The 14,468-nt window shown below is 41.7% G+C and overlaps 1 protein-coding gene across 2 annotated transcripts in view; it reads right to left on the bottom strand.

Moving 5' to 3' along the window:
* Positions 1–204: 204 nt before the first annotated feature.
* The window catches only part of POLR2I (RNA polymerase II subunit I), a 178,888-nt gene continuing 164,624 nt past the window's right edge, over positions 205–14,468 (bottom strand). For both annotated transcript variants that reach the window (XM_078661004.1, XM_078661005.1), the window contains exon 6: positions 205–516. In XM_078661004.1, coding sequence (XP_078517130.1) covers positions 454–516 — 63 coding nt within the window. In that variant the 3' untranslated portion in view covers positions 205–453. The remainder of the gene's footprint in view (positions 517–14,468) is intronic.

Below are 14,468 nucleotides of genomic sequence, written 5' to 3'. Positions count from 1 at the left end.
AAAATTTTGTTCGCAATTAAATGATTTAATTTCTGCCTACTACAGGAATGTCCAGCACCATTCGAACACAGCTCTTTGGCCATAATTCTGTACTTTTGTTTTAACAGTGTCAACATGATACTTCGCATAAGCCTGCCTCTGACAATTCAGTACACAATTAATTATTACATTTCACATTAAAAAGGGAACAACTTAGAAAATAACTCTGATGCACATTTTTATTTGCAAAACATTTTAAAAAGTCAGACATTTAAAAAGAAAAGCAGACACCACTGGAATCAAACTTTTCAAGGACCAATGGAATCAAACTTTTCAAGGCTACTTACAAAAATAAACATTTGTGATTTTAAACCCAAAAATGTATTTAACAATATAGGCAAGCGAACAGAGTAATGAACAAGTGGTAGACGGGGGTACTAAAACAGAACAACAAGGTAGCAATAGCGAGAGGTTTTATTCTGTCCAGCGATGCCCACAGTGTGGAGCTGTGCATACATAATATAGCCGCATGGCATCCTGGAAAACAAAATAGGACAATTATTGTTTCAATTTATTTTAGCGAAAACATATTTCAATCCTTCTCTTCCCACCAAAGTACATTTAATATATTTTAACCTATCAAATTTAGATTTCAAGGTGAGCACCAATAATGGATGAGAGAACATAAATGCTCGTGTAAGATATAGGAAGAAGCCACACATGACACTTTCGCCTGCCTGCGCCCTGTGGTGGAAGGCAACAGCTACACTGCCCTAGCCCCCGGCGGTGGGATACCAACTCAGTAAGACATCTTCGTCTCTTTTGCACCAGAGAAACTCAACTGCCTTTCGACACTCGGATAATTTTCAACAAGCAAAACTTCCTCATAACGGTAAGAGGGTATTTGCCTCTCCTCCACTGCATAAGTCACTCCAGTATGCGTTTTAAAAAGACATATTTTTACCCAAGCCCTCTTCTCGGGTAATCCTATTTTTTGCCCGGAGCTGCGCCCTCAGTTCATGCTTACTACTTTTCAACCCTTCCTAAAATTACTTGGTGAATTTACAACTTTCCTCAAAGCTCTCTCCTGCTCTCTCATTAATGTCCGCTCATTCGTAAGACATACCACCAACGCTACAGATCTGCTCATTAACCTAAATCTTAATACATTATTTGGTCCCTGCTTGATAATTTGAGGATCTGGGTAGAAGCTCTTGAGGAAGCTGTGGCAAGAACTCTAATCACTTCTCCCCCGAATATGACTTTAGAGCCGCTGGTGTCTGGTTCCACTTGCATGGGAGGACACACTGTGGACCAGGTTTTTGCCCTCAATTAACTTATGAGTTGCAGTTCACCATTTCCCAAGTCTGAGGGCCAACTCTTTGGTCCCATTTTAGATCTTTTCTCCTAACCACACCCTGACTGGTTGAATCATGCACTTTCAATGACGTCAAAGCGCCTATGGAATAAACTTTCTCCTGTAGCCTTTGAGCACGCCTTAAAACTCAGTTTCCCCTCTCCTAAAACTTCCACTTCATCAGACTCTTGTATGCCGAACTTCAATAACTGGAGCACTGCAGCACTCAACACTTTCTTACAATGAGCATTTCCTCCTCACATTGACTCTGACCCTCAGCCCGTTGGTCCAGCTCTTAATTAACAGTACTGCAAAATATTGAGTGCAAGTGGAGACGAGATTACTCTGAGGACTGCAAACTAAGAGAAGCCCTTTGCGCTTACAAAGTCATGATATTAAAAAACAAACAAGACTATTTTTGGTATCCTCAAGGACCGCAGTTCTATTCAAGTGCTATTTAACTCAATACAGTTGGCCTTCTCAACAACTGTGTTATAATTTATCAAACGTTTTCGCAGATAAAATAAATTCTACTGTATGGCCTTTCCCTCACTGAACAATTCTAGCACCCACAACATTTCTTACACTCCTTTTCTGAGTAATCATTCTAATAATAGATTTTTTGGCTACACATTTTAATGAAGAATAAGGGTTTAACTTTATTTCCCTCGATACATTTCCCAGTATCCTATTGGCCATAAATCTGATACCCCAACCGACCCTAGTATTTTTTTATTTTTTTTTATTTTATTTAATGCATTTTTATAAAGTGCGGACTTTACCCCAAGGTGTCAGAGCACTGTACAATAGAACCAGTTACGTTACATGAGAGAACTGTTGCGGGAATAAAACAAACAAAAATAGCAGGCCATAGAATCGGAGCGATGCAGGCAAAAGGCACACAATCTCAAGCACAGCATAAACAGACTGTACAAGCAAAAATAAGAATAAATATGACAAATTATACAATGAATAAAGAACTTCCTGGCGAACAATAGCAGCCAAAGAATCAAAACAACGCAGGCAAAAGGAACACAATATCAAACACAGCAAGCACAGGATGTAATATTTGTGACAAATTTACAATGACTAAAGAACTTCCTGGTGGGGTCTGAGAAGGAGGGAATTAGTTCTGAAAGTGTCTTTGGAATAAAAGAGATTTGAGTCCATAGTGGCCTTTCAATCTGCCAAACCAATCCTCACTTCCAGCCTTCTAAATCTTTGGAACAAGTCCATTGACACAGCATTTGTTCCTGAAGTCTGGAAAATGCATTAGTCGTTTGTTTCCCTACTGAAAAATCTGACTATAGATCCAGCAGTCTTGAACAATTTTCACCCTACTCTGCTTCAACCTTACCCCCATAAATATTTTGGAGAAAGTTATCAACAGACAGATCTCTCTCATTTCCCCGAGCATCAAACTTGACAAAACTAAATCTGGCTTTTGACCCATAGCACTGAAACAGCTTTGATCTTAGTCCTTGATGATCTTTAAATGCTGATAGACCATGGCAAAACTTCTGTCCTTGTCTTTCTTCACCGCTCTTGGGTTTTTGATGCAGTCTCCCATACTGTCCTGCTGTGTAGCCTCTCTAAAGTCGGGATCCAGGGTCCTGCTTTGTTCTGGTTAAAATCTTAACTCACAATCTGTTACAAAGCTGTCTTTTTGTCACTCCTCTCGCAGCCCCACCCTTTTTAATACTACTGGCACTATTATCAGATCATTTGGACTACGGCATTTGATTTATGCAGTTGATACACAGATTCAACCAGGGCTCCCCCAATTTTAGGGACAGCATGACCGTGGTTGTAAAGAAGTTGTCACAAAATTCATTAAAACTCAATACAGAGAAGATAGAGATAATGTTTCTCTCTATTGGGAACTCTCTTGGCCTTGAGACTCCTAACCTTTGGTCCTCTAATTTAGGCCCAATCACTGTTCCTCCCTCCTCCGTAAGAAATTCAGGCATCATTTTTGATCATGACCCTTCCTTAAAGGCGCAGGTAAAAAAAACAGTTGACACCTATTTTCTTATTGACAGATTACTGCAAATGTCATTGCCCCATCACCTTCATCTGTCACGTCGATCAATGGTCTAGGTAGAACACTACCTAGGCGCTTCTGATTGTATCATCATACACCTGCAGTGCCTACAGAATAACTGGCTCTCAACCTTCCATTTTGATCTCCTGCCACAATGGCATTACAAAGTCCACATTGGTTGGTTACTTACATCTCAAAGAATTGCATTCAAAACCTTCAATACAGTGGCCAAAGCTATTTAAACCTAAGCTACCTTTTCAAGATGTTTAAGCTTTATACCGCTCTCCTGAGTGCCCAAAGGTCCTCTACTTCCAGACCGCTGGTGGTTGCCGGATTTTGATGCATCAGGCTGGGTGGGCTTTCTCTGGCACCTTAGCCAAACTCTGGAAATCTCTTGCTCGCTACTTCAAAAGCGGACACTGCTCAAATTTGCTGGTTCCTGCTGGCTTCCAAAAGTTTAGTACCGAACTATTTTCAAATGATTTGCCATCAACCTAAGTTCCTAAAGTCAGATACCTTATAGGGAACCATGCACTTTACAAAACCACAACATAGCATAACATAGGCCAAAGAAAAACTAGCCTTTTCAGTCAAAACACCTACAGGGCACACTCTATTCAACTGTGCAGTAAGAATTGGACCCCTTCAAATAGTCATTGTGATATCTTACCACACTATATGTAATCCCCACTCCATGAACCTAGTTACTCAGAAATAATATATAAGTAAAATGTAATGTGAAAAACAAAATAGTGAGGTCAGTGTGTTTCTTGATTGGATGTACAACAGAGGACTTGATTTAGGTTTGCAGCAACCTATATGCTACTACAATAGACTGCTATTAAAAGGATGTTTTGGAAAACAGAGTAGTAATGTTTTTTTAATTGAGTTCCAACACATTCTACAACAAACTGTTTCAGGATCCGCTGATAATGTTCAATACAATAAGCTATCTACCTGTAAGTAGTGCCCTTCTTTCCTGCTTGCCTTAAATGCTTTTCCATAATCACTAACAGCAGAATAGTAGATCCAGAAAGTTTAGGTAGAAATGTAAAGCTCTTATCCATCATCCAGGTTGTGAACTTTTGTTCCTTACTTGAAGTATAAGCTCTAGAAGTAAACTCCAGCAAATACATAATTGATGTGAAAAGAAGAATATGGTGGGTTTTAGTAACATTAGAAGTAGCCCAAAGAATGACTAACATGTTAACAGCTTTATATCAGAGCAAAAAGTCTGAATTTCATTTACCATAAGAAAGTACGAAAGCCAGAAAAGCAAACAAAGCCACTTACTTTGTTCCAAATAAGGAATGACTCCCCCATCTGTCTGAAAAGGTATCTAGCCATCCTATACATATGAACATCTGTCATTATATTTTTGCATACCTCTGCTTGCAATGCCACGGTAAGCGAAAAACGATGGGCTAGAATGTGGCCCATACAATCCCCAGTGGAAGAGATTTTTTTTGTTAAAACTTTTTTTTGTTAGGTACAAGACTTGCAGTAGAAACATTTGCGACATGACACATTAACCTGACAGTTTGTTCTTCATTATACATCCTTTTCAACCGCTGGTAATCATTATATCATATATACATCGCAGGCCTTTTGGGGAGTGCATAGTATTCCAACTCGTTCATCATCGTCTGAGAATGATTCTATAGCTGGTGGGCTACAGATGCCTCCCCTAAATGTATTCAATTTTCCCCACATCCACTCGCATTTTTTGGGGCACCCTCTGTGAATATACGTAGGCTTTTCAGCCACTACGGCCATGTCCATATCTTTACACCATTCTCCCAGTATTCGGGTAATACGTGCTCCCCACTGTCTGGCAATGTTTCACTTTGCTATTACCATACCTAATGTAGCCCAAGCTTGGGCCAAATGATTCAGGTCTGTTTCTTCCCAGACGTTTAAGAGGTTTAAGAGACATTGTGTAGGGTCTGGTGGTACAGGAGCTTCACTATCCTGTGTGATTGTGCTCATAATTGTCGCCTAGTATGTTTTAATCACCAGGCATTCCCATATTGTGTAATAAAAGGTGCCTATTTCACCATATTGTCGCAGGCAGAGTTCGTCGTTGGCCTTTCCTATCTTTCATAATGTCACTATTGTGAAATAGGTCCTGTGGAGCACTTTAAGGTGTATCAGGTGTAACCTAGAGGATACCACCACCTCCCTAGGGGACTCAAGTGCTTCCTGCCAGTAAGTGTTGTCTAAGTCGCCTACAATGTTCTGCCATTTTTCCTGTAGTAATTGTGTAGGGTCCGGCTGATTGTTGACGATTTTTCTGTACGTTAGGGATATGGCTTTAGTATCTATATATTCCGTGAGGAGTCTATCCTCCAATAGGAAGGCCTCCAGAAGGACGGTGTCAGGCAGGATGACCGCTTCTAGCGCATGCTTAACCTGTAGGTAACGGAACATCTTGTATTGGTCTTGCAGTTGAGCAAAGGTAATGACTTTCCCTGTTTTCCAAAGGTCACCCACCCGTGAAATTCCTATTGCGTCCCATTGTCTAAATCCTTTACTCCTGCCCAGTTTGACGGTTTCCCACAGTGGGGTTTGTTGTGTTAATTTATCGTTCCAACACAGATTTCTCAGTACCGCGTACCACAATTGGACGGTATGTGCGGTAGGCCCCAGAAGGTCTGTTTTTCGCTTTTCATTATAGAGAATTTAGTTGATTCCCCCCATTACCAGGGCATGTCTGTCTAGCCGCTAAGCAGGTTCGGTTTGGGGTGAGTGGAGCCATTGGTTCACATCTCCCACTTTTCGGTGTTCTTATTTCCCATATTTATCATTTTGAAATATGTCTGGCGGAGACTTATATGTTGTTTATACTCATTTATGCTATGTATGACCCATGTCTTACTGACCTTCTTGTCTCAAAAATGTAAAGCGCTCTGATACCCCTGGGTCCAGCCAGCGCTATATAAAACCTCTCTAAATAAATAAATAAAATTGGTTAATGACGGCCAAATGAGAGGCCCAGTAATAAGCCTGGACGTTTGAGAGTGCGATGCCGCCGCCATGCCAGTGGCTGAGATTGAAAAAAGTTTTCCATCAATCACCCTGTTTGTTGCAGTTGATGCCATAACTGCGATGGATATGACCAGATGTGGGTCCCGTGCTCAAGGTACCAAAGGTTTCAATATGCACCTTACTATTAAGGTCCACACAGGCCAAACCCAATCCGGGGTTGCTAGTATATGCTTCTGGATGGGGCCTCACCTAGAAATTCAGAATGTACTGTCTCCAAGAGGATTTTGATTCAAAGAAGAATTCGACTATTAACGCTTTTTAAATCGGTAAGGATTGTGCAAATTATGACTTTTGCATTCACATTAATGTTGGCTGACAATATATTTAGGGCATTTTTGTTAACCTATGAATTCAGATAACACCTGTCTCAGTGCACAAAGCTCAACAAGGGTGCCCTGTAGGTCATGTCCAAATTCACAAGACTCATTTTCTGAACACAATGATCAATAGCACTCTTCCGTGAAAGACAGTCCTTAGAAGTATTAAGGATCAAAGCGATAAAGGCATTTGATCCTGTTGTAGATTTTTCTATGGAAATACCTGCGATGTTTTGTCAATTATTGTTGGTCACTTTTGGAGAGAACAGTGGAAAGAGTGCTTTGAAACCGTAAATAATCAATGTTGCAACAGCTTCCTTGGCATAATATTACTTTCGACATAGCACGCCTTTTAAATGCAGTTCCATCGAGGATTCACTAAACAACTGAGTCAGTCTGAGATAGTGTGTGTTTTAGATGTTTCACAAAATCCCAGAATCTCACCTTCTCTAGTCCGATCCCTAAATTATTTACTACACTTCGAGAAGTACTACAATGTCAAGAGACATGTTAGAATGCAGACACAGAACAAAAGTTACCAGAATTAATTTGCTAAAGTCCTGGCTAGAATTCAGCATTTCTGATAATCTGATCATTATTAGAAATTAAGGTTACGAGATCAAAGTACAAGGTAATAACATGGATGATGTGTGAATTTTACAATGTTAAGTTTGTATGCACATTTATCATACTAAAACCAATAAGTTGTATATTTTCCATACTGTAAAAGTTCCAGGATCCCCATTTGGCCCTAAGTGCACTTTAAAAAATTGGGAGATCAAATGCTGTACCCAGTAGCACATACTTTCAACTGTGCTAGTATGTAGCTTACCAGCTAATTAATGGTGAAAAAGTATTGCCAACAGAACAGCTATTAAAACTCAGATTTTGTGCTTTGCCAGCTATCAGGCAATGCAATTAAGCTTGTGGTAGCTGCAGAAACCTGCTTTAAAACTGGTGCAAATTCGTCATTACTTAGCTTTATCGCTGAAATTCTGTTGTTTTTTTTTTCTGTTCAAAAAGTTTTTATTGGTTGTTTCAGCAGTAACAAACAGTAATTAGATCCAGTAGTACATTTATGTTCAGAAGTGTACAGTTTAAAAGCGCCATATAATGCGTTACATCAGTAGTCAGTGGAAAACTCAAGAGTACAATAACCAATAACTCTCGTCGGAGGTAGCAGAACATGTATCGCACACTCAACAAGCATTTAGAGACAGATATTGTGCGTCACTGGCTACAAGGAAAAGGATACCATGAAAGGCAATACGGTGATGGGATAATGCAAGTGCTAGTGCCTGTGAAGTAAACAGTGGTCGACTATATTAAGGTGGCTTATGCGTCGTAAAGTAATTATCAAGGGTTGACCACAGTTTTCTCGTGGGGGGGACGCCACGGCGTCTGTTGAAGTGCGATGTTATCTGCACCGCGTAGACTGATTATCCAATTCAACCACCCTGCGAAGTTGGCCTTATTGGTATCTTTCCAGTTACTAAGGACTGTCTTGATCGCCGCCGTGAGGAGGAGGTCGAGTAAGGCCCTATCTTCTATTTCAAGGGAAGGGTCTTGGGTGAATCCGAAAACAAGATAGGGGAGCTCTTTAATCGGTGTAATGTGGAATAATTTTGATATAAATTCAAATATCTTCTCCCAAAACTGTGTTACGCAGTCGCACTCTAAGATAATATGAGATAGATCACCCTCCGCGTGTTTGCAGCTCCAGCAGAAGGCGTCTGTGGTGATATTATGTGCGAATAATCGCGCCGGTGTCCAGAAGGCCTTGTGCAAGAGCCCCTATTTTGTTTGCGAAAGTGTGGGGCTAATTTTGTCTCTCATACAGGATATCCATGTATTGATCCAATCCATCTCTGTAATAGGCTTGGACGCAAGGTTGTCCCAGAATTGTGTAATTGGGGTAATGAGGCTAGGATGTTGAGGGCGACTAAGTTTATAGAGGGCGGAAACCTGGTGTCCCAACCTGTTCACCCTGGCTAGGTACGATGGAAGGGAGGGTGTAGTTCGGGAGAGTTTGTCTTTGGACAGTGCTGTTTTTACGTTAAGGAAGTTATAAAATTCAATTGGTTCGAGGTCGTATTTGGTTTGTAGGTCACTGAATGGGACAGGGTATGATCCCGTAAACAGCTGATACGGAAAAAGTATGCCTTTTTTGATCCATGATGTAATGTGTAGGGGTTTACCTTTATATAAAATGTTACGGTTGTCCCATAAGGATTCCCAGCGTGATCCCCGAATGCTGTTTTCCAGGAGTCTGTCAAACTTTAGAAGAGCAGATTTTGTGTTATGGAATATTGATTTGGAGTGGGTTAGCCTATTCAAATTAGATGAGAGGGCCGCGCTAGGGGAGATACCCTCTAGAATCTCGTTCTCAATGTCTAGCCAAACTGGAGTATAGTCAGGTGAAGGCGAGAGCCAGTGGGCTCCCTGTTTGGCGAGAAAGGCGGTTTCATATCTTTTGAAATCAGGTAGGTTGACCCCACCAGTGGTTTTGTCTAAGCGGAGTTTTTTTATGCTGATTCTGGCTCTTTTCCCTTTCCAAAGGAAGTTTGATATAGTCATGTCTAGTTTGTGGTAGAAGTCAGGCGTAAGAGTAAGAGGGAGCATAGATATGAGGTAATTAACCAGATGGTCTCCACTCTTCCCCACCACGTAATGAAGCGAGGGGACCAACCCTCCAAGTGGGTTTTGATTTTGTTTAAGGTTAATTTTTCATTCCGTTGGAGGGTCTCCATAAGGGAGTCGCCGAATTCAATACCAAGGTATTTCACAAATTCTGTTTGCCAGCAAAGCCCTGAGTTCCCTAGTATCTCTTTGGCTGTTAAAATATTGAGTGGTTTGACCTCAGATTTATCCCGGTTGAGCTTGTATCCCGAGTATGTGGAGTATCTGTCAATGGTGGACATTAGTGCAGGGATAGAGGTATCTGGTGATTCTGTCACAATCAGGATATCGTCCGCATAGGCGGCAAGTTTGACGCATTTATTCCCAAATTTCACACCTTTAATGGATTCGTTGTTTTTTATATTAGCTATTAGGGGTTCCATTGCTAATAGGAAGAGCGAAGGGGAAAGGGGGCAGCCCTGCCTCGTCCCCTGCTCAAGGGAGAAAGGGTCTGATAATGAGCCATTTATGGCAATGCGTGCGGTAGGTGAGAGATACAGGGCCATTACCAAGTTAGTGAATGTGTCCCCAAGGTTAAAGACGGACATACAGCTCTTAAGGAAAAGCCAGGACACTCTGTCGAACGCCTTTTCTGCGTCGAGAGTAATAGCAACTGCGGGGTCTGCGAGCAGTCTGGCTTTTTCAATGACGTGACAGAGTAATCTTGTATTATCGTTAGACATGCGCTGTTTCATGAAGCCTACTTGCGACATACTAATTAGTTTTGGTAGTTGCGAGTTTAGTCGTGTGGCTAAGATCTTTGCATATATCTTGCAGTCTAAGTTAATTAGGGAAATCGGCCTGTAGTTTTTGGTTAACAGTGGGTCTTTGCCTTCTTTAGGAATGACTATAATGGTGGCTTCACTCATCGATTTTGTTATTCCTTTCGTTACATTAAAGGACTTAAACAGTTTTAAGAGAGTCGGGCTCAGCGAATTTGTTAGTTCTTTGTAGAAACTGGCGGAGAAACCGTCAGGGCCAGGTGCCTTGTTACATTTAAGGGTTTTAATAGATGTTGTTACCTCTTGTAGGGTGATTGGAGAATTCAGAGTGGCTTTATCCGTGTCATTGAGTTTAGGTAGGCCTAATGAGTTTAGGTATCTATTACACTCTTCCGAGTCAAAGGTCAAATTATTTTTATACAGGTCTTGATAGAATGATTTAAAGGTATGTAAGATTAGGTCCTGTTTTGTTTGGACGATATTATTACTATCTTTGACTGAGGCGATATTGAATTGTTTTTGTTTGTGTTTTAAGTATGACGCCAAGACTTTACCAGCTCTGTTACCTTCGCATGTCCTAAGAGCCTTGAACTTGTTAACCCAGACCCCCGCTCTTTTGCTGAGTATCGAGTTGTATTCATATTTCAGCTTAGTAAGTTCGTTTAAAATCATAGGATTTTGGAGATTTGCGATATGAGTGGCTTCTAGATTTTTAATGTTGACTTCTAGAGTGGTTAAATCCTTGTTTAGTTTTTTATTAGCATGAGCTCTAATTCCTATGATTACACCCCTCAGGGTGGCCTTAAGCGCCTCCCATACAGTCGCTATGTCCGAGTCATGGGTGTCGTTTAAGGTGAGGTAGTCTCGGATGGCATTCTCGATCTTTTGCTTGTTTTCTGGTTCAGAAAATATTTCGTCATTGAACCTCCATCTTTTAGGGGGGAGAATGGACCTGGAACCCACTAATTTGGTCTGAATGCTTGAGTGGTCAGAAATCAACTTAGGGGCAATGCTGGTTTCCTCTATGAGGTGTGTGAAGGGGCTATTGACGAGGATATAATCTATCCTTGAGTAGGAATTGTGAGGAGGTGAGTAAAATGTGTAATCGCGGCCGTCTGGGTGTTGGAGTCTCCATGAGTCGTGTAAGTTGAATCTGGAGCATAAGCGGTGTAGACTAGTATGTGAGCGGGTCGGTTGGTAGGAACAGGTAGAGTGGCGGTCCGTTATAGGGTCAAGGGGTAAATTAAAGTCGCCTCCCATTATCAGTAATTCTCCCTGTGGTACACATTCTAGGGTCGGGGCCAATGAGTCCCAGAATTCTGGGTCGTCAGTGTTGGGACCGTAAATGTTCATGACGTGGATATGGTCATCGTTTCTTTGTAGATGAGCCATGATGAAACGGCCATCCTCATCGTGAGTGTGCGATATTACAGAGATGTTGGATTTTTTAGCTATTAGGGTGAGGACGCCACGCTTTTTGCCAATTGCTGGCGAACAAAGAGTGTGTGAGATCCAATGTTGACTTATCAATTCAGCGTCATCCTTCGATAATTTAGTCTCCTGCAAGAGGAGGATGTCGCCCTTGGATTTTGACAGATATTCTAGAACTTTTCTCCTCTTGACTGGGTGATTGAGTCCTTTAACGTTAAAGGAGACAATGTTAAGGCCCTCCGTGATAGAGGAATTGTGGGTCATTGATAGCTAGGTCGTCGCTCTTGATCAAGTGGTAGAGCCGTGACCATTAAGCTATAGGATATCAAGTGGATGTCAAGTATGGGTGAACGATTTGTTCCCTTAGTAAGTTTCTGCCTCGCGTGAGTTTCATCTGTAGTGGCTTTTGCAGGATTATCGTGTCTTGAAATCGTGTTTGATGTGCTACCGTGGTCAGTTATAAGGAATAGATTTATAGAGTGGAAAGATAGAGCGCACTGAGTGGCTATTGAGGCACCTAATAAGGTCTCGGTTAGCATTACTTCTAAAGCTAAAAAGGTGAGTGGAATCATCAACCATAAACATTGAACACATGCTGAAATAATCCAGATTTTTTTTCCCCCATTCCCCCCCCTCTCTCCCCCCCTTCCTCCCTCCCCCCTGCTCTCCCCACCCCTCCCCCCTCCCCTCTCAAAAGAACTTAGGAGCTGCGACGGCATTGCCGTCCATCTGCAACGCAGGAAGGTTTGAGAATGATAGATATAACAGGGAATAACATCAGTAACATCAAGTTCTTACTGCGCTTAAGGCGCTTTGTTAAGTAACAGTCAGGTTCAGCTAAACATAATAAGCATGTACACAGAAAGTTGTGATACAGTGAACCTTAGGGAGAACATAAAATTGTCTGAGATAGTATATCTTATAAGCTTATTAGATAGGAGTAGGCTGTAACTCCATGACTGTTGATTTGTATATACTGTAAAGGAGTAGTTTGTGAAAACAGACGTGCTCTGAAACAAGGTAATCAGGAGAGGATTTTCTGCAGAAAATGATCTTTCTCTCGAGTGATCTCTAAAGATCTATATGAAGTAATGATAGGGATCATATCGCAAAACATTTTGTTCCATTAATGGTTTACAAAACATATCTTAACACGTGTATTAAGCTGTGGTCTAGGAGCTATGTATCGTGATAGGAGGTTCAATGAATACGCCAGTTTACCATGAGTGAACTAGGATCCGTACCCTGAGTGGTCATACCTGATGGCAACAAACACATCAGAACACAATGTTACTTGAAACTAAGATGGAAGTGTCTACAAGAAAATGATTTTGCCAAAAGGTAAGTATTAGCTTGTCTATCCAATTCCAGGAGCAAAACCTGGACGCTGTATTAATAAGACAGCACATTTGAGGTATGAGAATAGAACGATGGGATCAGCCATGACCAGAGTCTGAGTTCACATTTTCTAGCGAGTTCGTCTTGCGTTTATTCGAGGGGTTGTTTGACAAGTCCATGCTTTGTGAAGTGGATTCTCCAATGAATTGCGCCAATGCATTTGGGCTCGTGAAGAATTTCGGTTTGCCTTGAATGGTGATTTTGAATTTTGCCAGGCCAGCGAAAGAGTATTGAATTCCTTTCGATCTTAGTCTTTCTCTTTGGGCCAGGAAGCCCTTCCTGATTTCAAGCGTGTCTTTCGAGTAGTCCTGGGTGAAAGTTATAGTGTGGCCCTCCCAAGTGATTTTATGGTTTCGCCGCGCGAACTGCAGTATAGCTTCTGTATGTTGATGCCTTAATGGTTTGCAGATCAGTGGGCGCGGACCTCTGTAACCATGAGGGATATAGCTCGGCACCCTATGGGCTCTGTCGAGTTCAAATTCGTGGTGGAAGGAAATTCCTGTTATTTTCGGGATCCAAGCTTCTAAAAAGTCCACACAGGAATTCGCGTCTTTCTCTGCATTTTCCGGGATTCCAAAAATGCGCACATTTCCCCTCCTGTTTCTGTCTTCCAACTCCGATACCTGGCGTCTGAGCTGGTCCGTTGATCCCTGAATTTGCCGCATGGATGCGGAGGCATTTTTGGTCTTATCTTCCAAGTCGCTAATCCTTTGCTCCGCTTCATCTATGCTTTTGTGGACCGAGCTCATGTCGGCTCTAATTGCAGTGAGCTCCAATTGCATAGCGTCAGTATTGGATTTGGTTGATTTTGCTAGATCGTGTACTTCTGCCAGTTTTAACAGGATCACTTCTAGGGTACTGTTGACGTCTGCCTTTGCCTTGATGGGAGAATCTGACAGAGAGGGTGCCGGTTTTACCTTTTTTGCGTTCTTCTTCTCGTCTCTGTCCGCCATGTTGAGGAGTTTCGATTCTGTACTACCAGAAGGTCCGTGGGGTAATGGGGTACTGGCTGACGTTGTCGGTGACTTCCCGAGGAGGGCTCAATCTTTTGCGTTAGGGCTTTGGCTACCTGTTGCGTTGTAAGGTAGGCTAGTATATCTCAGGTTGGCACAGAGACTTTAGCAGAGTTTAACAGAGGTTTTACACCAGGTTTGCGCTGATTATGACTCCTTTCACCAGAACAATTGTAGACATAGCAGTGTTGAAAAAAGGTAGAGCCATGCGTGTGTATGTGGCAGAATTCAGTATTTCATAGATTTAGGCTTTAGAAGACAAGCTTTTCCATCAACCTTTCATATATTTCCTATAATCCTCAATTTTCGCGCCGAAAAATGACAAATTGTACACATTCAGACACCATTTTTAGGTCAGGCGCTAGTGGTAATGATCACGTTCATTTTACAGGCCAGTCGTTGATGGGGGAAGATATCCCCTTTCCTGTGGGGCTTTATTTTGAGGGTGTAGGGCAGCCACTTCGTTTTTGTAAGGCAAAA

Source organism: Lissotriton helveticus, chromosome 9, assembly GCF_964261635.1.
Source record: "Lissotriton helveticus chromosome 9, aLisHel1.1, whole genome shotgun sequence".
NCBI classification, from domain to species: Eukaryota; Metazoa; Chordata; class Amphibia; order Caudata; family Salamandridae; genus Lissotriton; species Lissotriton helveticus.
The sequence above is the reverse complement of the archived record's forward strand: the minus strand, read 5'-3'. Positions and strand labels throughout refer to the sequence as shown.